At 42.4% G+C, this 27,639-nt stretch overlaps 1 protein-coding gene across 1 annotated transcript in view; it reads right to left on the bottom strand.

Annotated features, from left to right (window-relative positions):
- Nucleotides 1–5,937: 5,937 nt before the first annotated feature.
- Nucleotides 5,938–27,639, bottom strand: part of LMO3 (LIM domain only 3) — a 74,870-nt gene continuing 53,168 nt past the window's right edge. Inside the window, 2 exon segments of the mRNA XM_030215363.1 lie at nucleotides 5,938–6,967; nucleotides 25,675–25,800. Coding sequence (XP_030071223.1) covers nucleotides 6,862–6,967; nucleotides 25,675–25,800 — 232 coding nt within the window. The 3' untranslated portion in view covers nucleotides 5,938–6,861.

Genomic DNA, 27,639 nt, shown 5'->3' with positions numbered 1-27,639 from the left:
TTTGCTGAAGGAAAGATAATCAGCTTAGAATGAGGAAGAGATGCGAGAACATAAAGGATCTGAAGACAAGGTATGCCAATTTACAGTCTAACTGAGCTCAGACAGGCAACCAGTGAAGAGAGATAGACAGTGGAGGAACATGAGGAAAACCTTGTTTGCTTAAATATCAAGCAAACACCCCCTGCTGTCTAGTAGTTGAAGCTTCCACCAAGTGATAGCACCAGTTGTTAGACTCACAGTGCAAAATGATCTTTATAAACATAAGTCCTAAATAAGTCTAAGCTGTTTTTACTGAACTGGTCTTTAGTACCCAACAGCTCTTTCTGGTTTCCAAAGGCAGCCAGATGGAGTTTCTGTGTATGTTTGTAGTGACTCATAAGCAGTGATGTACTTGCTTTGGCAAAGCTCCCTCCCCATAGCATCGCTTCTGGCACCCCCCACCCCCAAACCATGGGTTTCAGCATCTCTTCCTCTCATGGACTGCTGGCAGAGCTCCCCACCCTCATAGCATCGCTTCCAGCACCCCTCCCCCCATGAGGGTCAACATCTCTTCCTGTTGTAGGCTGGCCAAAGGTTGCCTGTCATTCTGCTGCTCCCACCAGCAACCAAATATAAACTACAAGGCAACAGGGGAGTGAGAAAGGCGAGGGAACAAGTGGCAGATCCACAGGGAGGGGGAAGAAAAGGCTAAACCTGTAGACCAAGAAAAGGCAGAAGCTGGCTATTTTGATGCCCTGTGCCAGAGCCCATGTAATAAAAGACAATGGTGCAGAGGTCAGTGGAAGAGATATAACGGACAGAGCTGTGTGTTAAGTAATCTGGGATATTGATCAAGTTACATAAAATGTTAAAAATATTACTATGTCTCCAGCACAGTCATGTACAATTGGGAAACTAAGCTTCAAATCATTAAAAGTGCTGTAGGAAACCAGTAATGATTAAGGCGAGCTACGGGACTAACATCCCCGTGTGAAAAGAAGTTGCCTGCTAAGGTTTCAACTGATATAAATCGAAAGATATGCTTTATGACAAGTCTCCGTGAATTCAGTTGAAACAACCTTTCAGAAACATTCTATAAAAGAAATGCAATAGCATTGGGATTTATGTATAGTGGACCCCTGCATTCTTTTGGCCAATTTATAAAGTTGATAATCATGAGGTAATCTCAGTTTAACAGCAGCAAGCCATACGAACGATACTGAAAGTTTGCTTCAGCAACCAGATTAGTAGAGGATTCATACACTTATGATCTGTAAGCCACTCACATTAGCATCAGTAATTCCATACTACATCATTCATTCTTCTCCTGTAATACTGGCAAGACCTAGGGACGGAGAAAGCCTGAACGAGGCCTTGGTCTACGACTTTTTCACTATCACTTACATGTAACTTAATGGTGATGAGGCCAGAGCTCAAAATCTGAGTTCCATTCCCAATTCCAGCACTGGCCCATCGAGTAATCTTGGGACAAAGTTCCTGTATATCCTGTGATAGCAACATTCATATAGAGAAAAAAATAGTACAATGTACTACCTAAACAATGAGGAGTGAGGACCACCCCAGAAGGGCTGCAGGAATGGTTCCTCAGGAGGACAGGAAGAGAAAGAGGACATAGTTGACCACATTATAATTACTCACAGCAGGGTTAATGAAGCTTACATGTAAGAACTAAGCATTGCCATACTGGGACACACCGAAGGTCCACCAAGCCCAGCATCCTGTTTCCAACAGTGGCCAATCCAGGTCACAAGTACCAGGCAAGATCCCAAAAGAGTAAAACAGATTGCATGCTGCTTATCCCAGGAATAAGTAGTGGATTTTGCCCAAGTCCAACTTAATAACTTGTGGAATTATCCAAACCTTTTTTCAACCCTGCTAAGCTAACTGCTTTTACCACATTCTTTGCCAACAAATTCCAGAGTTTAATTGCCTGTTAACTGAAGAAACTTTTTCCGTTTTTTTAAAATTTACTACGTAGTAGCTTCATTACGTGCCCCCTAGTCCTAGTATTTTTGGAAAGAGTAAACTAGCGATTAATCTTTACCTGTTCCACTCCACTCATCATTTTATAAACCTCTCATATCTCCCTGTAGCCATCTCTTCTCTAAGCTGAAGAGCCCTAGCCTCCTTTCCTTATAGGGAAGTTGTCCCATCCCCTAAAAATCATGTGTCACCCTTATGAGACTCTATTCTGTAGAGATAAACTCCAAGGAACCTGAGGCACGGCTGTTTCTGGAGTAAAGCTACAGACTTTTTTTTTTTGTTCATTACAGGGCCGCCAGGACTGCCCCCCCCCCCCCGCAACCTGGGCCAGCACCACGCTCCCCCACACTTCGGCCACTGCCCCCACACCTTCCTAGGTCTTCTTCTCCCTTGGTCTGTCATCTCCTGCTCCTGTGTGCCAGGATCCCGGTGATTGTGTTACTGTGATAACTCTGGTCCTGGCATACAGGAGCAGGAGAGAGACAGATCCAGAAGCAGGAAGATTCGGCTCCCTGAAAACCTTGCCAGTGTCTGTGCCTCCACTTGGAGGCTGGGCCTAGGAAATCTTGCCCCCCCCCCCCCTAGTTAAATGCAGAATAGTTAAATTAATGGCTTACTTAGACAAAGGAAGAGCAGCTGAAGCTTTCAGCGGGATCAGTTAAAAGTGAAGCTGTACAGTCTGCAATCACCACAGACCTTTATATCTTGACATGATTTTCTCGGAGAAGAGAGGAATCTAACATACCTACTGCTGGGAAAATTAGAAGAAGCTGTGAAATTTTAAAAACTGCATATTATCTCAAAACCATTAAGGCACTTTTCTGCAAAGGTTTAACCTTAGTTAAGCCTTCGACTGTCTTTCAGCTGATTTATTTCCTTCACTTCACACCTCCATTTCCTAACTCCCAAGACATTTTTCCTTTCTGACAATTAAAGTGCATCTGAGTCTGTTTTATTCTTAAACAAAACTTTAAGAATAATTTTATATTTGGTATTAACAGTTTGCAAACTGACTTCCTTTTTTTTTTTTTTACCTAGAAGACTGTCCACCCTGTCTACAGCTGTCCAACATATTATGCTTTTGTGGGAATTTTCAGGAGTAGCATTCTCCTTATTCCGTAATTTACCTGCATTAAACAACAGTCTCACCCCCTTTGTACACCCCTCCCTTGTATTTATCCACTATGGGGTCCTTTTACTAAGCTGTAGTAAGGACTAGAGCACGCTTAAAATGGCTTATCCCAGGATGAGCTCAGTCATCCTGCAGCAAGTTCAAAATTGGCACATGCTAATTGTGGGCAAAATTTTTTTGTTGGAGGTGGTGTAGGTTTTCCTGTGATATTCAGTTAGCACAGTTAGGGCAGTTATCTGCAGGGGCCCTTAAGGTATCGATAAGTGCTCCTTCAGTAATTTTTAATGACCATGTGCTAATAGCAACAGTAACCCCTTACTCTTAATAGAAAATCAGCTGTTTTCTGGTTGAGGAAAAATGTCCTTAGCATGTGTGGGGAAAAAATCCACATTAAGACCATTTCTCACCACAGCTTAGTAGAGCCCATGTCACTTATACAACACCATTGGACAGTGAGCTTGGGGCACCAGGTAGCACCACATTGCTGCTCGTATCCTTGGAATATGCCATATATCAAGCTATATTAAACAAACTTTCATGGGTAAGTGTACAGTTAAGCATAGAAATGCACATTCTGTAATTTTACACATGCAAGGGGTACATCCCGTTATATATATTTATTACATTTCTACCCCACATTTTCCCACCTATTTGCAGGCTCAATGTGGCTTACATAGTACCGTAAAGGCGTTCGCCACTTCCGGTATGAACAAATACAGTAATGTTGTGGTAGAGTAAGGTTCGTGTGTACAGACACATTAGGGAATCGTAGAGAGGAAGAGTTATTATATGTCCATTACGAGCATTTAAGTTGGGTCGGTAGGGTATGCCTTTTAGTTTTTAATGATTTCCGAAAGTTTAGGTGATCATAAGTTGTTTTCACGGCTTTTGGTAATGCGTTCCATAGTTGTGTGCTTATGTAGGAAAAGCTGGATGCATAGGTTGGTTTGTATTTGAGTCCTTTGCAGCTTGGGTAGTGGAGATTTAGGTATATTCGTGTTGATCATGTTGTGTTTCTAGTTGGTAGGTCTGAGGTCTGTCATGTATCCTGGGGCTTCGCCGTAGACAATTTTATGAACCAGGGTGCAGATTTTGAAAGCAATACGTTTTTTGATTGGGAGGCAGTGCAGTTTTTCTCGGAGGAGTTTGGCGCTTTCAAATCACGTTTTTCCAAATATAAGCCTGGCTGCCTTGTTTTGAGTGGTCTGAAGTTTCTTTATAATTTGTTCTTATGGTGTTACTCTTGAAATGTGGTATTTAACTACTTATACAAACCTGACTTCAGAGGTTGAAATGCTGAAGCCTGAAACATTAGTGCAGTGGACATTGATCCTGGGGAACTGGGTTTGATTCCCACTGCAGCTCCTTGCGATTCTGGGCAAGTCACTTAACCCTCCATTGCACCAGGTACAAAGTAAGCGTCTGTCTATAATATGTAAACCACTTTGATTGTAATCACAGAAAGGTGGTATATCAAATCCCAACCCCTTCCCTTAAGGGAATGGTAACAGAACCCAAAAAGGAAGCTATGATTTTAGATTTTATGCTCACAAATGGAGAAAGTCCATAAATGTCCAGATAGTGTTTAATATAAAAATTAAAATGGTATCTAGACACACCAAGGTCAAAAGTACTGGACACACATACCAACATTAACAAAATAAGACAGTACTTGAAAAGGAACTGGAAGAGGGGGGGAGGGGGAGAGATAAGTGGAAAGAGTGGGCCAAATTCAAAAGGAGCTATGAAAGAGTAAATAAAAGCAAAAAGAAAACCATAATGGTTCTCCAAGGACATATGTGATGACGTAAGAGCAAGAGACCAATGTTCACAAAGTAGAAAAGATCAGTAAAGGAAGAACATAGCAAGTAGTACAGCAAGCATTAGCATTGAGACAGATCATACCACACCCTACCCTGGCTTAAGAAGGGGGTTCTTTACTGCCACATTTGGAAAAAAAATATATATCAGGTAAAACGAAAATTAAGAAATTAGGAAAGTGAAAACAGCAGCAGAATTAAAAAGGCCAAAGGTATAAAATAAGATGAAAAAGATTTCATGAATTATATCCACAAAAAGGTGGAAGATAAGTAGAATTTGCTGAACACCAACGTGATTGATTTCTTTGACTAGGTGACCACAGAAATAGATAAAGGTCACAGGTCACATGCTATTTGGATTTCAGCAAAGCCTTTGATAAAGTTTCCCATAGAAGGCTTATGAACAAACTGAGCAGCCTACGGATGGATCCTCAGGTGGTGGTCGACTGGAAAAAACTGGTTGACCAGGCAGTGGTAAATTTGCATTCATTCCAAATAAAGATGAGCAGTGGAGTACCTAATGGTAGAGTCATAGGAGGTTTTTTTTTCACCCAGTTGAAGACTCTGGCATTCAAGCTACTTGGTTATGACTAACTGCTGTCCCAACTTCAAACAACATTTAGCTAATTTGAAAGGGTGGTCTTTATTGTGCATCACCAAGGGCCTAGGAAGGCTTTTGTTGCCTATCTCCTACATTGAAGGAATTGTGACAGTTACCGGTACAGCTCAACATTCTAGCCTTTGTTTCTTAAGCTACAAATAGAGGTCGGATTCCAACGCTTTTCCTGATCATACCTACAATGATCTACCATCATTAAGCATATTCAACAGTTTTGGTTCATACTGAAGTACCTTCAAAAGGCTCCTTCTGGGTACAATAGTAGGCCGATAATATGCATAGCAATTAAGTCTAAGACCCTTCTAGTCCTACAAGTCCATCAAACCTCAACTTGATTCAGTCTATGTATGTTTTTCTTATAGAAAAATCTTGTCTTGGCTGAAGCCCACTCTAACTCCCTTTGCTGTTGACCTAGTGGTGTTAAGGTAGACTGGAGTTATGCTTCAGTTCTTCTCTTCCCTTTCATAAAAACAGTAAATAAAAGGAACAGAGTCACATTTCATCCCTTGTATTTATTAACAGACTTTTTTTTTAAAGGCAAATGACAGTAGTGGCATGCTCATTGCCACAATCAGACTGTTTGGTTCGTATTTATGGCTTTCTAATCACTGAAGTAGGCTATTGTCCTACAGACAACTAGGCTCCTTCCTCTGAAAAAGTTTCTCTAGGCTTTAGTATCCATGACATTGATAGAAAGTTGGGAGAGAAACCAAATGTAATGGCTTATAAAAATCTTCTTGAAAACGTCAGTTTGACTATAACGCAAAAAGTTGTTCAATAGCTTCAGCAGAGATAAGGTGGGGCTGGAGTACTTGGTCATATAGTTGACATTACTCTTTAATTCTTTTGCTACAAAGTTACAGCTCATCTCAAATGGCTGAGTGCTATACAGACAGCATGAATATACAATAGGTTTCAACACAAGAGTGTACTAAATACAACAATACAAAGACGCAAATAAGAACACAAATGGTAACACAATATAACTGTATTACATTTGTGCTTCAAATAGTACAATCCATATGTACAAAGTAGTCCAAAATAAAGATCTCATGCCAAGTGACACTTAGGAATCAAAACAATAGCAAGCAAAAATATTCAGAATATGTACAGTACCCTTAGGAAACATTCAACTCTTGAGTGGGAGCAATTCAGTATGTGTAGGACCAGTTCATCTTACACCACACGTGATCCTCATAGCTCCCTCCCTCTAAGCTAGTCAGGGGGATCCCGCTTCAATTCTTTTTACATGGTGAACAAAAAAGAGAACATAGTGCTTTCAGTTGCATAACGATGGTGTCTTGGATTCAGCGAACCTGAGGCGCATACCCTTCTTTCATTAAACCTTCTTCATAGTCTGTCTGGCAAAGAATCATGTTGTTCTTCAAGAAAAATTTGTCTCCAACACAAAACCTGAGGGTACAGAAAGAGAAGGACTAAGTTACATAAAATAGCTTCACATTTCTCTAAGGCAAACCCTCTCCCCCCCCTCCCCCATCTCCACCACACACACAGCCATTTAGCACTGGTCCCATCTTCTCGTTTGAAAAGATCCATAAAGATACTGCAGAGCAATTGCTCAATCAGATCCATGAGCTCAGGTTTGCATTAGCTGAAGCCTTTGAGGCCTCCTCCACTTTTGATTGGCTCTTGCCTTGGCTTGAACATGTGGCAACACCAGTCACAACCTGCTGCGTTATTTCAGGACAGGACAGGTCAAGTCCAAGTCTCGTTTCATGATAGTGAAGACAAACTTGCATGTCATTTTCAGTCCTTTTATGCAATTTCTGAGCTATACATAGCACTATATCCCAAAACATTACTGCAAAATATTGCAGTTTGGTTCTCTCTTCCATTATACACAAGTCTGGTGTGAAAAAGAGTAGAAAGTTGCACCTAGATCTGTGGTTCTTAAATCTGTCCTGGGAGCTCCTCAGCCACTCACGTTTTCAGGGTTATCCACAATGAATATTCATGAGGGATTTACATGCACTGCCTCCACTTGACTGTCTGGAGAGCCCCCGGGATCAGAGCCACTGACCTAGATGGTTGGATAAAACACAGTCTAGCTAGCTCAAGAAATGCGGAGAATGAAGCAGTGTGGGAAAGGTGAATCACAGTTCGTTCAAGCTAACAAGGCAAAGGTGATGTTACACACAGTCACATGTGTTGGGCAGAAGCATAAGGAGCTGCGGGTTCTGAAAGAGGAAGATAGTATGAAGTACACAGTTGCACGAAGCTGTCAAGTTAGGGATAACCAGAGAGGTAAGACTTGTAGGAACAGGGTTGCAAGGTCAGGTGGTGGAAGCCGTGTGGTTTAGACAATGGGGATTTATATTACCTGATTTAGTAATTCCCTTTTATGAAGCATAGCCAGGGCTTTTTTGAGGGGGGGGGGGGGACTTGGGGTATTGAGTACCGGCACTTTTTCCATTGTCTGCTAAAATTGACCCATGGACCCCAAGTTTTAATGAAAGAGCTCAGGCTCTACACACCAGTTCTACCTTGTCATGGGTTCTGTGACTGGTTGCAGGGGGCCTGGCTATTGCGGGGTGGGTCCCTCAGTGATCACCCCACCCTTGAAGAGTGACCTGGCATTTTAGTACCGGCACTTTTTTCTAGAAAAAAAAACAAAACGCACTGAGCATAGCCCAAGGCAATGCACAATAGGGTCACCTTGACAAAGGCAACTTGCATTATACTAACAGCATAGCAATGGTTAAATGAGCAAATGCAAGTGATGCACAGAGTGAGGTAAAACAATCTACCCAAAGTGCTATAAAACCAAAGAGAAAGCTTGGATGGGACTGTGTTGTACTATTAGCTCCAAATTAAATTTATGGCTGAGTCACAACTGCTCCCTCTACAACCGTAGCACTTAAATGCTGACCTCACAGAATGCCAACACTACGTAGGTTAAGTCCTGACCACGGTCAGGACTAGTCCATAAGTGATGCGTGGAACCTGCTTAGTGCACAAATGAAAGGGAGTGACAGGGGAGAGGGACCAACATTTACACATGCACATTCACACCTGCTATTAACATGACACTTTAGCATGTAAGGCCACATATTCTGGAAGTTTACATCTAAACATTATGTAAACTAGGTGCCCAGATGCCCACTTAGAAATACTAAGAGCATCTTGGTGCCAAGATTCCAACACAGAATGGTAGCTTAACTCATGGTGCCCAGTAGACGAGCCACTCTAAGACCAATTCTATAATGTAGGTACTTGCACATTACTCCCCCACCCCCCCACTGACACTATATATTGCGCCTAGATTTGTGTGGCAAAATTTGGGCACGCTGAGATGCACACTCAAATTTATTGACTATAGCCAATCATTAATGCTAACTGGCACCCGTTAAAATTTGCTTGCGCTGTCTGGCTGCAGTCAATTCTGTAAGGCATGACATCTATTAGCGCACAACTCCAAAGGAGCATGAGCATGGCTGGGCATTCAAAAAAACGTTATGCACGTTCTTACAGAATACTGTCTATGCGTGCCTAACTTGGATGCCAGAATTTACACCAGATTTACTTGCAAATGCATATAATACTCAAGTACATATTCACTTTACATAGCACATATTGGCAAGAGGGTGGGACACAGGGCAACCGCCAAGAGAGGCAAGATTCCCCTGGGCTCGGCCTCCAAGGGGGGCTGGCTCTAGCAAGGCTTCTGGCGGAAGGCAGGCACATACAGGTGGAAGGCTGCACTGGTTTCCTGCTTGTGCGTGTGCCGAGACCCGGTTATCACGTCAATGCTGCTCTGCCACCACAAGGTTCTTCCTGCCTCATCCCGCCTCCTCCTGTGTGAAGTGCTTCCTGTTCCTGCAAAAGGTAGGAGGGGATGCAGGAGGAAGAAGGACCTGTGGCAGTACAGCAGAGTTAACATGTTAACCCAGGTCCCAGCACACAGGAGCAGGAGAGAGAAAGAAGACAGGCCAAGGGAGCAGATGCTGCTTGAACTATTCAGTAGCAATGCTCCGGTGGCAGAGCTCGTGCTTGCTCATTTTAAGTGGCGTGGTGAACGTTATCTTCAGGTGACAGTTTTAACATCTTCAGGGATCTGCTTACTTGCTATACTTGAGGCAGTAGTACTATAAGTGCAAATGAAATCTGAACTCCTATTTAAAGCAACTAATTTAATTTGTGGTGAGGGGAAGGAGGGGCAGGCGGACTGGAATGTTTAAACCCGTTCTAAGTATTGCCATACTGGGAAAGACCGAAGGTCCATCAAGCCCAGCATCCTGTTTCCAACAGTGGCCAATCCAGGTCACAAATACCCGGCAAGATCCCAAAAATGTACAAAACATTTTATACTAAACGAACGGCGTTTCGCACACGCCGACCCCCTGCGCTTTAAACTTCATTGGCTACCTGTACAGGAGCGCATTGCCTTTAAGATCTGCTCCCTAACACATAAAATCATCTATGGGGATGCCCCGGAATACATGCTCCCCTTGATCGACCTTCCGCCTAGAAATGCCAACCCTGCTGCTCGGTCATATCTCCATCTCCATTTTCCGAATTGTAAGGGAGTCAAGTATAAGAAAATCTTCGCCTCGTCTTTCCGTTATTGGAGTCCCAAATACTGGAACACGTTACCTCGTCACCTTAAAACCCAAGTGGACCATGCCCTTTTTAAGAAGTTATTAAAGACATTCCTCTTTGCTAAGACTTACCCCTCAATTTACCATGTTGATTAAAGCATCCCTTGTCCCTTCCCTACTTAGTTCACTTTGTTAGTTTCTTCCCTCCTGTGTATTTCTTTATGCTTGCCTAAGCTGTTAAGATTGTACTCTTATTTAATTCTCTGTAAGCCACATTGCGCCTGCATGTGTGGGAAAATGTGGGATATAAGTAACAAATAAATAAATAAATAAATACTGTTTATCACAGAAACAGTGGATTTTCCCCAAGTCCCATTTAATAATGGTCTATGGACTTTTCCTTTAGGAAGCCGTCCAAACCTTTTTTAAACTCCGCTAAGCTAACCGCCCCTACCGTATTCTCTGGCATCGAATTCCAGAGTTTAATTACACGTTGAGTGAAGAAACATTTTCTCCGACTCGTTTTAAATTTACTACATTGCAGCTTCAACGCATGCCCCCTAGTCCTAGTATTTTTGGAAAGTGTGAACAGACGCTTCACATCTACCCGTTCAACTCCACTCATTTTATAGACCTCTATCATATCTCCCCTCAGCCGCCTTTTCTCCAAGCTGAAGAGCCGTAGCTGCTTTAGCCTTTCCTCATAGGGAAGTCGTCCCATCCCCTTTATCATTTTCATCGCCCTTCCCTGTACCTTTTCTAATTCCACTATATCTTTTTTGAGATGCGGAGACCAGAATTGAACATAATATTTGAGGTGCGGTCGCACCATGGAGCAATACAAAGGCATTATAAACATCCTCATTTTTGTTTTCCATTCCTTTCCTAATAACACCTAACATTCTATTTGCTTTCTTAGCCACCCCTGCACACTGAGCAGAAGGTTTCAACGTATCAACGACACCTAGATCTCTTTCTTGGTCCGTGACTCCTAACGTGGAACCTTGCATGACGTAGCTATAATTCGGGTTCCTCTTTCCCACATGCATCACTTTGCACTTGCTCACATTAAACGTCATCTGCCTAGTCTCCCAGTCTCATAAGGTCCTCGTGTAATTTTTCACAATCCTCCCGCAATTTAACGACTCTGAATAACTGCGTCATCAGTAAATTTAATTACCTCACTATTTACTCCCATCTCTAGGTCATTTTCTACTTTTGTTGTGAACAAAAAGTGCCCTGTTTTCAATTGATGTCGGGAGGGGGGCTTAAGATAGTTTGCCCCAGACCCAGCTTTGTCTTTTGGCAGCCCTGATGGGATATAGGTAGGGCTTCCCCATATACACCCAAGTTACCAAATAATGTTCGTAGTCTTGTTGATAGCTGGTTACATTATTAGTATCAGAGAACAGAACCTAGGCACCAGGTACTTTACTCCTACCAATGCACCCTCTAGCGCAATGCACCCGGTTACATGCCTGCCCCCAATATAGCTAATAGATAGAAGGTGACTTGTACGAAACTGTAATCCAGCTAATCAAACACTTAACCAAGCCCGACTGCTGCTCACAGCTAGTTAGCTGATCTCAGGTATATATATTAAAAAAAAATAAAATAAAAAAAAATAAAAAAAAAATAAAAAAAATCAGGAAAGGAACGCAGTTTCCCTTTTATGCCATTCCCCCCAGCCCAACAGTCATATGTTTTAGAAACATGTTAAACATCCAGCTGACTGAGCTGAAGTCGATACGCAATGTTTTGTACCCGCTTTCAGATATCACATACTGAACGCCATTAAGGGAGTTTTTGGTTTCCTGACGTGTTCTTCACCACTGCACAACTGTAATGGGGAAACTGCTATAAATAAAAAAAAAAAAATTCTTAAAGCTAGCTGGGCTGATCCTTTGCTTACACCAAATGTATCAGGAATTTAAAAGGAAAAAAAAACCCCACACACATACAGAAGAGTTGCATATCACAAGTTCTCCAATTAACACAACACCTAAAGAAACTTCTTAACAGTGTGGAGATAAGGGACTGAAGTCCCTACAGTACTTGCTCATCTTAAGAAACTGCACACCAACATGTAACAGAATAAATCACTCGTTTCTGTGGCATTTTGGCCACATTTCAGACAACTGGAATTGGGTAGAAATGTCTGCTTTGTTTATGGCAGACTCAACCCCTGAATGGTAACGGAAACATAGCTGCACGTGGCTAACCTACTAAACCTACTTTTAAATGATACACATTGACCCAATTGACCTTCTGTTAGTCAATTTAATGATGTTTGAGCAGAAATCTTTATAAATTTGTCAGATTAAACCGTGCATCAACAGCGGCCCTCAAATATTTTGTGATATCGGTAGTTGAAATAGACAAGTTACATTTGTAAAGCTTGGCGTTAAAACAAAAACAGTGAAGTCATAAGTTTTCCAACTGATGGCTCTGGAGGTTTATCCTTCTGCTTACTGAACAGAGAAAGGGAGAAATGGTACCGTAATAAAGTGAATTAAAAGAATTATGTATCCTCGTCAAGGAAAACTTGGTTTGTGTGTGAGGCATTATTGCTGGTTTGTTAGGATAAAATCATGGGCTTGGAAAAGGTTTGTCAGTAACATATAGTAACATAGTAGATGACGGCAGAAAAAGACCTGCACGGTCCATCTAGTCTGCCCACGATAAACTCATATGTGTATACCTTACCTTGGATTTGTACCTGTCTTTTTCAGGGCACAGACCGTATAAGTCTGTGCAGCAGTATTTCCCGCCTCCCAACCACCAGTCCCGCCTCCCATCACCGGCTCTGGCACAGACCCCGTATAAGTCTGCCCTCCCCTATCCTAGCCTCTCAACCACCAACCCCTCTTCCCCCGCCACCCAATTTCAGCTAAGCTTCTGTGGATCCATTCCTTCTGCACAGGATTCAGGGACCAACATGCTCCATCCAGTCAACTTTGCACTTCCCAGATAAAAAGGCTGCATGGGATGGGGAGAGGAGGGGGGCATTTGTTCATAATCAAGCTGGAGAGCATAGCCATTTCTCCGTACAGTGAAAAATTGCTCAGCACAAACCAGTTAATCATTTTTGTTCATTCAGTTTTACAGATGTATACTATGGAGTTTTTATTCTTTAATTGAACTCAACCACTTAAGAACATACGAGTAGCCATACTGGGTCAGACCAATGGTCCATCTAGCCCAGTATCCCGTTTTCCCAAACAGTGGCCGAGTCAGGTCACAAGTAAGTACCTGGCAGAAATCCAAATCGTGGCAACACTCCATACTACAAATCCCAGGGCAAGCAGTTGGTTCTCATGTCTGTCTCAATAGCAGACTATGGACTTTGCCAGAGGATGTGCTAACCGTAGTTAGCGTATTTGGAATTAAAAAAAAAAAGGTTTGGACAAATTCCTGGAGGAAAAAAATAATGAAAGTTCTAGAGCTTAACTATTCATTGCGTGAAAAAAAAAAAAAATTTCTTCCTATTTGTTTTAAAAGTATTTCCATGTAACTTCGAGTGTCCCCTAGTCTTTGTACTTTTGGAAAGTAGAGGAGTGTGGTAGCCGTGTTAGTCCACTCTTAAGGTTATCAATAGAAAAAAAAAAAAAAAAAAAAACTTTCCTTTTGGAAAAAAGAGTAAAAAAAAAAGATTTTACTTCTACTTCTTCTACACCATTCAGGATTTTGTAGTCCTCAATCATATCTCCCCTCATCCATCTCTTCTCCAAGCTGAAAAGCCCTGACCTCTTTAGCCTTTCCTCATACGAGAAGAGTTCCATCTCCTTTACCATTTTGGTTGCTCTTGTTTGAACTTTTTCAAATTCCTTTTTTGAGATTATGGCGACCAGAACTGAATGCAATACTCAAGGTGCAGATGCACCATGGAGCGATACAAAGGTATTCTATCATCATCAGTCTTATTCACCATCCCTTTCCTAATAATTCCTAGCATCCTATTTGCTTTTTTGGCTGCCACCTCACACCAAGCAGAAGATTTCAGCGTATTATCTACAATGACACCCAGATCTTTTTCTAGAGTGCTGACCCCCAAAGTGGACCCTAGCATCAGGTAACTAAGATTCAGATTATTCTTTCCAATGTGCATCACCTTGCATTTGCCCACATTAAATTTTGTCCGCCATTTGGATGCCGTGTCTTTCAATTTCCTAAGGAACTAGAGTAGAGCCTGAACAATGAGTTTACCAGCCACTCCAATTAATCACCCTTAGCTACACAGGCCTTCAATGAGCATACAAGCAGACTGAACAGATTTTCAAAAAAATATATATTTTTTTAAAAAAGTAGTTCCTCCTTATTGATACTGCTCAGCATCACATCCCCAATGTATACACATAGCCGAGACAGTGTTTGAACAGTTCAGGAGGCAGAGGTATCCCATTTTTCACCCCTTTTATGTTCTTATCACCTCAATGTAGTCTGATCCTCATATGATTTGGATATAGTTTACATGATCAGTACACCATCCCTCTTCCTAATGGTTAGACAATTACTGCACAGTCTAACTAGAGCTTATAGAGAGCAGTGAGATGATCACCGATCATGTATTTGCATTTGGGCACTGCCTATGCCTAATCTCCCTCAAATGATTTGCTTGAATCTCTGTTTCATTTCCCATGAGCCACAGAAAAAGACTGGAGACAGGCCATGATGAGACCAGCACGGGGGGGGGGGGGGGGGGGGGGGGGAGGAGGAACCTTCAAGGCTGGTACAAAAGCATTATACACAAGAGACACTGGGAGGGAAAGGGAAAAGGGAGTGTCAGCTGCAGAAATTGGCACAGCACTGGAAACAGCTGGCAAAGGTGATTGAATTTAAGGTGGTATTTTCCAGTGAACGTCAAAGTCCATCTTTGCTGACCTTGTGCACTGCAAGATCAGTACCTACGACAAACCAGCCTGCAAAGTTTTCAAAATACTACTGCTGGGGTTCTAACGGGGAAATATGCAAGACTGGGATGACTAGAGGAGATCTTCAACTGCTCACCATACAAGAGGCAAGGCACTGGGGCGAACAGCACAGTCCAGAGGAGCAGCAGTTAACCCAGGGTGGCCACTCTCAGCAGCCTCCCCCCAAAGTATTCCTCACACCCCACTGAATTCAGCTGTGCAAAAGATCACAATGCATGAACGTACTTAGACCAGGGCTAGACAATTTGGTACCTAAAACCTAATGTGTAGGTCACCATATTGGTCCATATTTGGTGGGTTCATTCTTCTACAGAAAGGGCCATTTCAGCGCCTTTCGACAGAATGTGGGCAGAGCAGTAAGTGAGCTTGGAATAACTTCCTGAATAAACTTCCTGAGCCCCTACGTCTTGCCCCATCCTTGGCCACCTTTAAATCTAGACTGAAAGCCCAAGTCTTTAGCATTGCTTTTGACTCGTAACCACTCGCCTCCACCTACCCTCCTCTCTTCCTTCCCGTTCACATTAATTGATTTGATTACTTTATTTATTTTTTGTCTATTAGATTGTAAGCTCTTTGAGCAGGGCCTGTCTTTCTTCTATGTTTGTGCAGCGCTGCGTACGCCTTGTAGCGCTATAGAAATGCTAAATAGTAGTAGTAGCTTTCAGAACCTACAGCAGAATCTCTCTCTTTTCCTGCAGTTGAACAGGATTACTGAAATGGATCCCAGAACATTAACTCTGATCGTCTGAAGTCTCTTCTTTAAGACGGGTTTATCGATTCACATTGTCCCCTATACACTAGTCCCACTTGTGGAAACCTCAGCTTTAGCCCAGAATGACTTAAAGAAGTTTAAAAAAAAATCATATTAAGGAGTGTCGTAAGCTTATACATTTTGCAACAAGTAAACCTAAACCTCCACTACCCAAGCTGCAAAGGACTATGGAACGCATTACCAAATGCCATGAAAACAATGTATGACCACCTAAACTTCCGGAACTTACCTGTTCAAAAAGGCATACGCTATCAATCCAACTTAAATGCCTGAACCCTGCAACAGAACGAAACCTAAGCTCGTACTGGACATAACCTAACTCTTCCTCCCTATGATTCCTTAATGGGACTGTTACACATGAACTTCATTCTTCCACAACATCACTTTGTATCTGCTCATACCGGAATTGGCGATCACCTTTACGGTACTATGTAAGCCACACTGAGCCTGCAAATAGGTGGGACAATGTGGGATACAAATGTAACAAAAAGTAAATCAAGCTGAATAATTTGGGACAGAATGGGCTTTTCCATTGATAGGTTTGAGTCACCTTGGGAGATAGGACTGGTAATAGATGTCTAAATTAGATAAGTCTTGATTGAATAGACGATTGAGGCCCTTCATGAAGGTCTTAGAAACGGGAAAGTTTCCATCAACTATTATAACATAGCGGAATCATCTACACTTAAATTTCAGTTTGTATGTAGGATGCGTATGCCTTGTAGCGCTATAGAAATGCTAAATAGTAGTAGTAGTAGTAGATTTACCTCTGTAAGCCCATTTGGGGTGCATGTATAAAAGTAACCATTTCAAGTCAATTATACTATCTCAACTGCCCCTGCTTCCTAGATGAGGACTATTTAAAAATATCCGAGTTCTGTTTTTTTATATATACACACACATTGCCTGAACTTGAAGGCACAGTTGAAAAGGTTCAGGCTGAGGATTTTCAACAAGTAAAAAAATAGTCTTATATTTTCGGTAAACATACATCTCGTACAACTGCTTTCTCACATGTTAAGTCGGAGAAATATAAGTGATGCTAATGTGGTTTTAATTGGGGGAACTAATCTATTAACCAAATTATATTAATGCAGAAGTGGTTTCCATCCAGTATCTCGTTTACAATAAAGTCCAATTTGAAATATAGGCAGCAATTTGTAAAGCAGATCTGGAAACTACTTATCTTGGGTGGTGAAACAATGTGAAAACATTACCACCCATGTACAGTCAACATAAGAATTACAACAGTTAAGTACAAAATTTTCCACTGTGCAGAAACGTTCCATTCTTGTACTTTACTTCTAATTGAACCGTAAACTACTTTAAATTTTGTTTATAAATGGCTTTAAATATACAGTAAGGACACATCCTGGCTGATATTCAGCCAGCGGGAGGCAGGCCCAGCTGGCTAAATGCTGAGCTGTTTCCAGTGACCGGCATTGAATAGCTTTCTTTTTTTTGTGACCAACGTAACTGGCCAAGTTTGTTTATTTATAACAAGATTTATAAACCACATTATCCAAAATGTTTAAGTGGTGTACAGAAAGCACATTCTCAATTCAATAACAATATTAACAAAACAACATTTTCTTCCAAATCTTTAAGGCCTGAGTAAAGAAGTAATTTCCTGAACTGACTGAATTTTTCATAATTCTGCTGGCCAGTTAAATTTATAGCGGTCAAATATAGGACCGCTATTAATGTGGCCCAATCTGGCTGCTAAACTTAGCCGTCAAAGCGCTGAATATTCATGGCTGGTCTGTTAGCCGTCATCTCTGCTGAACACCGGTGCTCAGCGCATAGCGGCTATCTTGTGCTGGATATTAGTGCTTAGCAGTGGCGACCCTAGGTCGGCTGCCACTCGGAGCGGATCTCCGCTGTGCCCCCCGCCCCCCCCGGGGTGCAGCGGTGTCCATCTCCCCCCAGGGTGCAGTATGACACCCCCCCCCCCCGGGTGCATTCTTGGCTGCTGGAGGGTGCAGAGAGCAGCCGCGCACCTGTTGGCTCCACTGGCTCCCTGTTCCCTCTGCCCCAGAACAGGAAGTAACCTGCTCTGGGGCAGAGGGAGCAGGGAACCAGTGGAGCAGACAGGCGCGCGGCTGCGCTCTGCACCCTCCAGCAGCGAAGAATGCACCCAGGGCAGACCACCCCCACCACCCTGCCCTTCCTACGCCACTGGTGCTTAGCCAGCTATGTGCTATTTAACCGTCTGGATGGTTAAATAGCGCTGAATACTGGAGGGTTCATGTTTGGATGCTTGGGATTTTTACCTTCCAAAATTAACACATGCACCAATGCGTTAGGCCTGTTATTTTTGGTGTAATCTGGAAAATGACTCAAATAAGTCAACAAGTGGCTGCAACAGTTACTGCATTGATAACTAGGATTAATTCAACTAACCCAAAGAAACCAATGAGGACAGCAAACTAACCGCCATGCTCCAAGGTTCTTCTCCACTCAATATCCCCTATCCAGAGGAACTTTCGAGTTTTGCAGTCCAGGATCTAATACAGGGAAGTGAAGGTACCGGAGTCTTTTTAAAATTTATTTTGTTAACCTTTGAGAGTAATCTGTGCACCATTCGCAGGATACTAGGTACATTTGTGTCACTCAGGAGTTGTCTGTGCAGAAGAGGCACCAAAACTGAGCCAAGGACATATGACAAGCCAGGGGAAGAGCGAGTGTACTAGGGAAGTAGGGTTTTTCTGGTGTTTGTTCAAAAAGTATTGGTTTAATCAAAATCTGGTCAATTGTTACTTTCTAGGTATACCTTGCCTCTTTGTAATCCAGGTAGAACTCATTAGGGTAGATGTGGAAAATAGTCTTGATATACCACCAAATTATGCTACGTTACAGAACTTCTATTTTAAATAGTCTACCTATATGGCAGACTTGTATAAATGTCTAGTTGTGGCTTGGTAAGAAAAAGATACAGTAAACACTTTTGATCGAATTCCGCTAGGATTTAGAACATTTCTAATCAAGTTTCTTCCGTATCAATTTAGAGGATGAATTTTGTGAGTAAAGGAATAAATTTCATACAATGGAGTTTTATGATGAAATATTTTGAAAAAAAAAAAAATCACACACTATTTGCTAAATCTGAGAGACTTTTTCCTTTTTTTTTTTATTCAGCTGCACTGGTTACCAGTTGCAGCAAGGATTCTATGTAAACAAACCTATTTTTTTTGAACTGGAGTTGTTTTTATTGGATAAAATCTAAAATCAGAAGCCCTAAATATAAACGGATGTGGGTAGGGGACCGAAGACGATGACCTTTTGTTTTTGAAGAATCAGTTTACCAGCAAATCCAATACAGAGACAAGTCTCACTGGAAGCCTTTTGCATGCGGAATCCATGAACTTGTGTCTTGCTTGACTGATGACGATTACTTAGTTCTCACATTAAAGAGCTCCATCTTGTGTGCTGGAGTGACAGGAGAATAACTAGGTGCTAATTGTGCGTAACCAGCACGAAAGTTATGTGCTCCCATTATGGCAGGTAATAAATGAAGGGACAGCTAGAAATGTTATTAGGTGTGTTAATTCTAGAAGAGTTTGCTGTACTGCAGATGCAGAAGATGAGTCAAATCTCTGATTTAAATTTCAAATTGGCTGGTTAATATTCTCTGATGGCTAGAGATTAATGCTGACAAACAGGTTTCTGTTCTTATCTCTGTCCTTAATAAAGGATGGTTCAGCCACCTTCCAGTAGGAAACCATTATTTGGCAGTTTGGGTGAACATGCTTAATGGTATCCCTCATTTTGAGAACACTACAGAGGAACCCTTTTGGTCCCACATTCATTACCTTGGTCTCTGTGAAAGTTGAAAAATACAACTGGAGGGGTAATCTGAAAACCAAGAGAATAGAGCAACGAAGACACACTGTCCCCAATTTACCCAGTTCATTCCGTTGTACCCCAAGGCTCCATTCTCCCCCCCCCCCCCTTTTTAATACCTTTCTCCCCTTGTTCCCCCTCATTCAGGAACAGAGTTGCACACCGTTTAGCTAAACGGATGATATTTCCTCTTGGCTTAAGGAGAATTCTCTTTTCCTTCCTTATCACCTTCTCCTGACCACATGTCCCTTGGTCCCCCATCCCCCCAATGCTTGATGACCACTCTCTTCCTTTCTGCGATTCTGTAAAGATTAATGGGGTGGTCTTTGACTGTCAGCTTTCTTTCAAGCCTCAGATTGACTCTGTGGTCTTGTTTCTCCTTCTTTGCTCTGCATTGCATCCGCCCTCTATGCTCACTCCTTGACCCCTCACTTATTTGTACTCTTCTGTTTCTTGTTATCTTGTGTGTGGACTACTGTAACTCTATGCTGGCCTTCCACTTTACCCACACATGCCTCCAAACAACTCAATCCACTGCCATCAAGATCCTTCACTCTGCTCACTGTAGTTTCGATCATGTCACCCCTCTTCTATGCTCAGAATATTGGCTCCTCGTTACTGTCTGGATTAAGTTACTCTGCTTGGTCTTTAAGTCACATCTTCCTGTAGCTCCAGTGTATTTTGCATTCTTCTGATGGCATCCTATTCCTTTTTATTTCTCTCATTTGTCCATTTCCCGTGAGTCCAGTTTCAACTATTTAGACCCATTTCTTAGGGAATGAGGGTTCTAAACAGATGTGGCAGCAGCGAATTCCAAAGTCATTGCTCAAAAACTCATCTGTTTAGTTTGGTTTTCCTCCTGATTTAGTTGCCTCAATGGATCACTTGTGGTATTATCAAGTATTGGAAATAAATTATCGGCCAACCCCTTGCACTGTTCTTTCATGTCTAACAACTGCCACTTGCCTCCCCACTTGCCTCCAGAATATAAATCATTAGTGTTATATGTACGAGGTTCAACCCATTTATAGCATACACAAAGTCACCGTTGATAGAATAGGGTAGAGTAGCTTAGCGTGATGGTAGAGGAATCCTAGGGCAAAGTGCCAAAAATAGTTTCTGCTTGCAACTTGCTCTTATAGAATCTCAAAACACTTGTACAACCCTATTCCATGGGAACTAAATGAAGGTATAAAGGATGAACTTTGGCTAAGCAGTATATCGGATCATGAATAAACAAGACATGGCCAATCATCTCAGTGGTGTACATTGAAGATCGGCAAACTGAAAAATTTCCTTTCATTTTTTTTATAGTGATTAAATAGTTCTGCTACTAACATTACAACTTGTGATGCACAAAGGGAACCTTTAATGCAAATAGTAAAATATCTAACCATACAGCTCATAATGGAACCTTACAAATAAAGCATCAACTTTTCACAATGACTAGGGCCATTAACACAAAATTTGCCCTGCCCTGGAGAGAAATGAAGTCAATTGGTCAATACCAAGGGTGCTGAGCTATCACTGCACCTACAAAGCTAGTACCTATGCTACATAGCAAATTCCCCTCCACACACAGGGAGGGTAGGAGCAGTCAAATGAACTTCATCTGCTCTAAACAAGGGATCCCACTGCTACCACTCCTAAATCAGCAGGCCTAGGCAATCCAGGGTCATTTCAAGCTACATATGTATCAGATTTGGGGTCTCCTGAGAGATGGCTTTGTTTAACTTTACGCTGTCTGCAGTGGGATTTGCAAATTGTGTTTGACAAACACGTTTGACCTTTATGTGAGACTCTGCACTCAAGGTGTGTAAAGGTATTACTGCATTTCACAGAGTCCCGAAGAAGGCTTTACAGCTGAAACATGACCCATGTTGGGTCTATGCTCAATTACTTTTAAAACAACTTATGCTCATCATTTTATTATATGTAAATTACTTGGTGTGTGTTTTTATTGTGAGCCACTTGGCCTATTAGGTGGGTATGATATATTCCAAGTTCATTAAATTCCCATAGACGCCTACAGGAAAAGATGCATTTTTAGAAGCTTTTTAAACCAAAATAAGGAGGAACAAAATTGTAAAAAGAGCCAGGAAGAGGTGGGATACAAATGCAACAAATAAATAAACAAACAAATATTCTATAACAACGGTCCTGCTCTTGTTTCTCATCAACAGTTTTAATAAAGGACTTACATAAGTACATAAGTAATGCCATACTGGGAAAAGACCAAAGGTCCATCAAGCCCAGCATCCTGTCCATGACAGCGGCCAATCCAGGCCAAGGGCACCTGGCAAGCTACCCAAACGTACAAACATTTTATACAAGTTATTCCCAAAATTGTGGATTTTTCCCAAGTCCATTTAGTAGCGATCTATTCACTTGTCCTTTAGGAAACCGTCTAACCCCTTTTTAAACTCTGCCAAGCTAACCGCTGTTATCCTGGTTAATCAGAGTGGTCATTCCAAGCCTTCCTGTCTCTGCTTGGCTCTGTGGGTGAGCAATTTGGTTCTTAGCATTGCTGGGCAATCCAGGACTGTTTCAAGCTACAGGTGTATCAGATTCAGGGTGTTAGGATGGGTAGGATGGGTAGGGATATGACAGCTCACCCAGAAGGGGAGAGGGGGGAAGAGAAGGACCATAGAAGCCAATCTATTTTGGGGGTCCAGCCAAGTACTTTGATTGGCCGCCACTGGAAAATGGAATAAGCCTGCTATACCTTTGGTCCGACCCATTATGGCAAGTTCTTATACTTTGGAACAGATTTGGAATATTTCAAGACCTTCAACTGACCACTTGCAGGCTCCCAACAGCCTGCAATAATTTGCCAATATAAAAAGAAACAGCCAGAAAACCACCGATTGAAATTCCGGTCTATTTTATTTGACTATTAGCTCTCGTGCACCTGCCCTTCTGCAAATGTTTGTCTTGCGCACATGCTAAGTAAAATCTCTGCTAAAATTATTCAAACAGCAGACTGTGGAGAAAGGGGATCTTTCCCATGTTCGCTTGTTGTGTTCCCTTTTCAAAATACATTTTATTGATCACTAAATCCATAGTTCAATATGGACCCTTTTTACCAAGCTGCGGCAAAAAGGGGGCCTGCGCTGGCATTGGTACATGCTTTTGATATGCTGAGGCCCCCTTTTACCACAGCAGGTAAAAGGTAGTTTTTTTTTTTTTAAAGAAATGGCTATGCAGCAAATGAAGCACTTGTCGCACAGCCAATTTGGGAGGGGGGAGGGGGAGCCCTTACCACCACCCATTGAGGTGGTGTGTACCCGGCTCCCGTGCTGCCCGATTACTGCCAGTACACACTGGCACTACAAAAATACATACATTTCTGTAGCGCCGGATGTGACTGTGTGCTGTGGGTGGGAACTACTGCCAGGCTATTGTGGTAGGCTGGTAGTACTTCCTTTTTAGCGAGTGGTAAAAGAAGAGGAAACTACAGATCTTCTTTCCTCCTCAAACCTAAACTACCTGTTCCTCTGATCCTATTCCCACCCATCTACTTAACACTCTCTCTCCTACTGTCATCCCTTTTATCGGTCATATCCTCAATCTTTCACTGTCCACTGCACTGTTCCCGATGCCTTCAAAACCTGCCGTAGTCACACCACTCCTTACAAAAAACTTCATTGGGTCCTACCTGTCCTTCCAACTATCGACCCATCTCCCTCCTCCCTTTCCTATTCAAGATAGTTGAATGTAATTGTTCACCGCTAGTTGCCTTGACTTTTTCATCGCAAGCTATTCTTGATCTACTGGCTTTTGCCCCCTTCATTCAACCGAAACAGCGCTTGGTCCAAAAGGGCTCTATTCTATCCTCATCCATCTCGATCTGCTGCTTTTGACACTGTTGATCACAGCCTACTCCTTGATTCGCTGTCCTCACTTGGATTTCAGGGCTCTGTTCTTTCCTGGTTTTCTTCTTATCTCTCCCAGCATATATACTCTGGTGGATCCTCCTCTACTTCTATCCCACTGTCAGTTGGTGTACCTCAGGGATCTGTCCATGGACCTCTTCTTTTCTCCATCTATACTTCTTTCCTTGGTACTCTGATCTCATCCAATGGTTTTCAGTATCATCTTTGTGCTGACGACTCCCAGATCTACCTCTCCACACCAGAAATCTCAGCAGGAATCCAGGCTGAAGTATCAGCCTACCTGTCTGACATTGCTGCCTGGATGTCTCAGCGCCATCTGAAACTAAACATGACCAAGACCGAGCTTATCATCTTTCCACCTAAACCAACCTCTCCTCTTCCTCCATTCTCTATTTCTGTGGATAACACTCTCATCCTTCCTGTCTCATCAGCTCCTAACCTTGGGGTCATCTTCGACTCCTCTCTCTCCTTCTCTGCACATATTCAGCATACTGCTAAAACCTGTCATTTCTTTCTCTATAATATCACCAAAATTCGCCTTTTCCTTTCTGAGCACACTACCAGAACCTTCATCCACACTCTTTATCACCTCTCGTGTAGAATATTGCAACTTGCTTCTCACAGGTCTCCAACTTAGCCATCTCTCTCCTCTTCAATCTGTTCAAAATTCTGCTGTACGACTAATATTTCACCAGTGTCGTTATGCTCATATTAGCCCTCTCCCTCAGTACCTCTCCACTCTCATCTCTCCCTACATTCCTCCCCGGGAACACCGTTCACTGGGTAAATCTCTCTTATCTGCACCCTTCTCCTCCACTAACTCCAGACTCCGTTCCTTTTATCTTGCTGTACCATATGCCTGAAATAGACTTCCTGAGCCGGTATGTCAAGCTCCATCTCTGGCAGTCTTCAAATCTAAGCTAAAAGCCCACCTTTTTGATGCTGCTTTAAACTCCTAACCCTTATTCACTTGTTCGGAACCTTTATTTTATCATCCTCACTTTAATATTTCCTTATCTCTTGTTTGTCCATCCTAATTAGATTGTAAGCTCTGTTGAGCAGGGGCTGTCTCTTCATGTTCAAGTGTACAGCGCTGCGTATGTCTAGTAGCGCTTTAGAAATGATAAGTAGTAGTAGTGGTAAGCCTGTGTCGGGCTTAATGCTGCTTTGTAAAAGGGTCTTATATTTCCCTTTTGATTCTCCTTCTATCGTTAGTGTAACAGCTGATCGGAGGCATCTTAATCCAGCTATCTTTATATAAATGGCCACCTCAAGCTTGTATGGACCAACTGGACTGAGATGGTCATTAGATATAGGTAGCGTCACATACTTCCTAGTCATACTCGTGCTTGATCCATTGAAAAAAGTTTCAAGGAAAGTGGAGTCCTAGAGTAAGACTAGAATGTTATATATAAGGTTTCTTTGCCAATTGACTCTGTATTCCGGTAGTCATCTTTTGGCCATGGCAAAGGCTTCCTGGTTGTGTTTTTGAAACATATTCAAGCTTGGATACAGAACAGGTGGCTCATGGAATCCCAGTGTCCAGGCAACGACTAAACGTGCTTTGAGGATGCAAAAAAAAAGTTCAGCAAGAGGAAGGGTGAGCAACATGTTTAACAAAAGTACTTAAACCCTGAAACCTCCTAGCCGTGGGTATGAAATCCCTGCGATATCCGGTATGCCATCTCTCAGCATATCGCTCTTCCTTGAGCTCCAGCAGCAAGAGAATGTCAAAATTTATAAGCCAGTTGTACCAATCTCGTGTAATGTGGTTCTATTAAAGGACTATGATGGCAACATTCAAGAAGGGAGTAGCCAATTAACATGATTCCCCATTTGATGCAGTTGCTTACGCAGAAGTCCAACACCTCTATCCTACCCTGGTCTGCCAGATACAGGCACTCTACAGAGTTCACTGGAAGTGTGTACGTGTAGATGGGAGAGTGAGGGGGTGGATTACATTAAGACATTATCACTCTACAGGTCACCACAGTGAATATGCCCATGAACAACACAGACTGGTACAACACTTATGATTACCCAAAGGTCACTGAGAGCTGCCAACTTAAGTGTTCCAACAGCAAGTGTCGATTGCACAACTTTAAAAGAGCATTCTTACCTCTGATTACAAAGTTGACAGGCAAAACAGTCCAGGTGGTAAACATTATCCTTGGCTCTCATCACCATCTCAAAGGCAGGGATGAGCTTGCTACAGGCCGCACAGTTTCCCGTAACGCCAAACAACCTGTAGAGATAGAATGCAAAACCTTTTCAGTGTGTGCAGACCTCCAACTAGGCGTCTCTTCATCCAGAAACAGATGTGCTTTTGAAATACCAGTGTTCCCAGATGTACGCACATTTTTGTGTCATATCTAACTACTGCACAGCGAAGACACCAGTCAGAAACAAGGTACCATTTACTTAAGGGTTGCACAAGCAAATTCAGTAGTGACAGAACAGATAGAAGAACCTTTACATAGATATCCAACTTCCCTTTGCTAGTCATAGTAGCTTAATAGTTCAACTAAGAGAAATGAAGTGAGGCTGCTACAAAGCCACACAGTTTTTCAGACTCAAACTTGGAATCCCATGTCAGCATGGCATCCATGGGACCCTGGCACACCGATGTTTTCATAGCTTAGCTAATAACAAAAAAACACCAACCTCATAAAGAGCAGGATTTGGAAAAGCTGTTATGGGCCTATGAGCCAACAGAACATGGCAGCAGGAAAGAAGTTTTTGACCCACCCAGTTCGCCCATTTACTCCCCCACCAAGATCCCTGTGTGTTATATCCCATGTACACTTGAACTGTAAACATATTGGATGTTACTTCCTCCTGCTGAACGGTTTTGTCTTCCAGGCATCCACCATCCTCTTGGTGAAAGTTTCTCACATTTGTTTCCCCACCCTTCAGTTTCATATGATGCTATATTGCCATTTTAAGCCACGTTATACGATAACCCACTGTCCTTTTAACTTCATAGTTTAGGGAAAGTTTCCTCCCAAAGCTTTATTGAAGCCTACCAGGTATTTGAATAGTTGTTCCCTGCTCACTTCAGAAAGTACACCTTTTAATTACTAGTCTCTGAGGCTTGCAGTGCAGTCCATGTACCATTTTGGTGATCACCTCTACTGTGTCAATGCCATTCTGTAGATATGGTGTACAGAGCCCAGCAATAGTCCAGGTGGAGTCTCAACTCTGTAGAGGTAAATATTACCTTCCCTCCTAGGCATTCTATTAGGGTCAAAGTGGCTAAAAGAACTGGTAAGGCTATTTCTTCATCTCTAATAAGATACCTGGCTCCTTTATTTCTACAACCCATATGCAGGTGTAACTCTTTTTTGCTTGGTGAGCATCCGCGCAGATTACTATCAAGTATTTATTTTTTTTTTACACTGATGTCAGAACCGGGAACAGCTGGAGCTAAAAGGGCAGAGTAAATCCACTCACTCAGCACTATTTCATTCAATATTCAGTCCAAGTCAGAAATTGCAATCGCTTACCAAAGGTTTAATGCTGATGTTGTCCCATCTAGGCTTAAGCAAACTGTTTTATTTTACTTTATTCTACTACTGACTATATAATCTTGGGTTTCTTTATGAACCTTCTGCCTTGGAAGAGGTTCTTGGAAAGTGTCCTTGGCAGATCTACTCTGGGCCCTCCCTCCAAATGAGTTGTGTTAACTCATTTTCCTATGTATTAAGGCTCTTTGAGTCTGCAGGAACAAAGTCCTCATAATGGTTCCCCTTCCCCAATGGGCACAGCTATTGGGGTTTCTCTGGCTTGAGATCCTCCTTTGATCCCCGTTCATAGTAACATAGTAGATGACGGCAGAAAAAGACCTGCACGGTCCATCCAGTCTGCCCAACAAGATAAACTCATATGTGCTACTTTTTGTGTATACCTTACCTTGATTTGTACCTGCCCTTTTCAGGGCACAGACCGTATAAATCTGCCCAGCACTATCCCCGCCTCCCAACCACCAGCCCCGCCTTCCACCACTGGCTCTGGCACAGACCGTATAAGTCTGCCCAGCACCATCCCCACCTCCGGCTCTGCCACCCAATACATTTCTCCCTCT

The sequence above is a fragment of the Microcaecilia unicolor genome, chromosome 9, assembly GCF_901765095.1.
Source record: "Microcaecilia unicolor chromosome 9, aMicUni1.1, whole genome shotgun sequence".
Classification (NCBI taxonomy): domain Eukaryota; kingdom Metazoa; phylum Chordata; class Amphibia; order Gymnophiona; family Siphonopidae; genus Microcaecilia; species Microcaecilia unicolor.
This window is presented reverse-complemented; position numbering and strand designations above follow the sequence as displayed.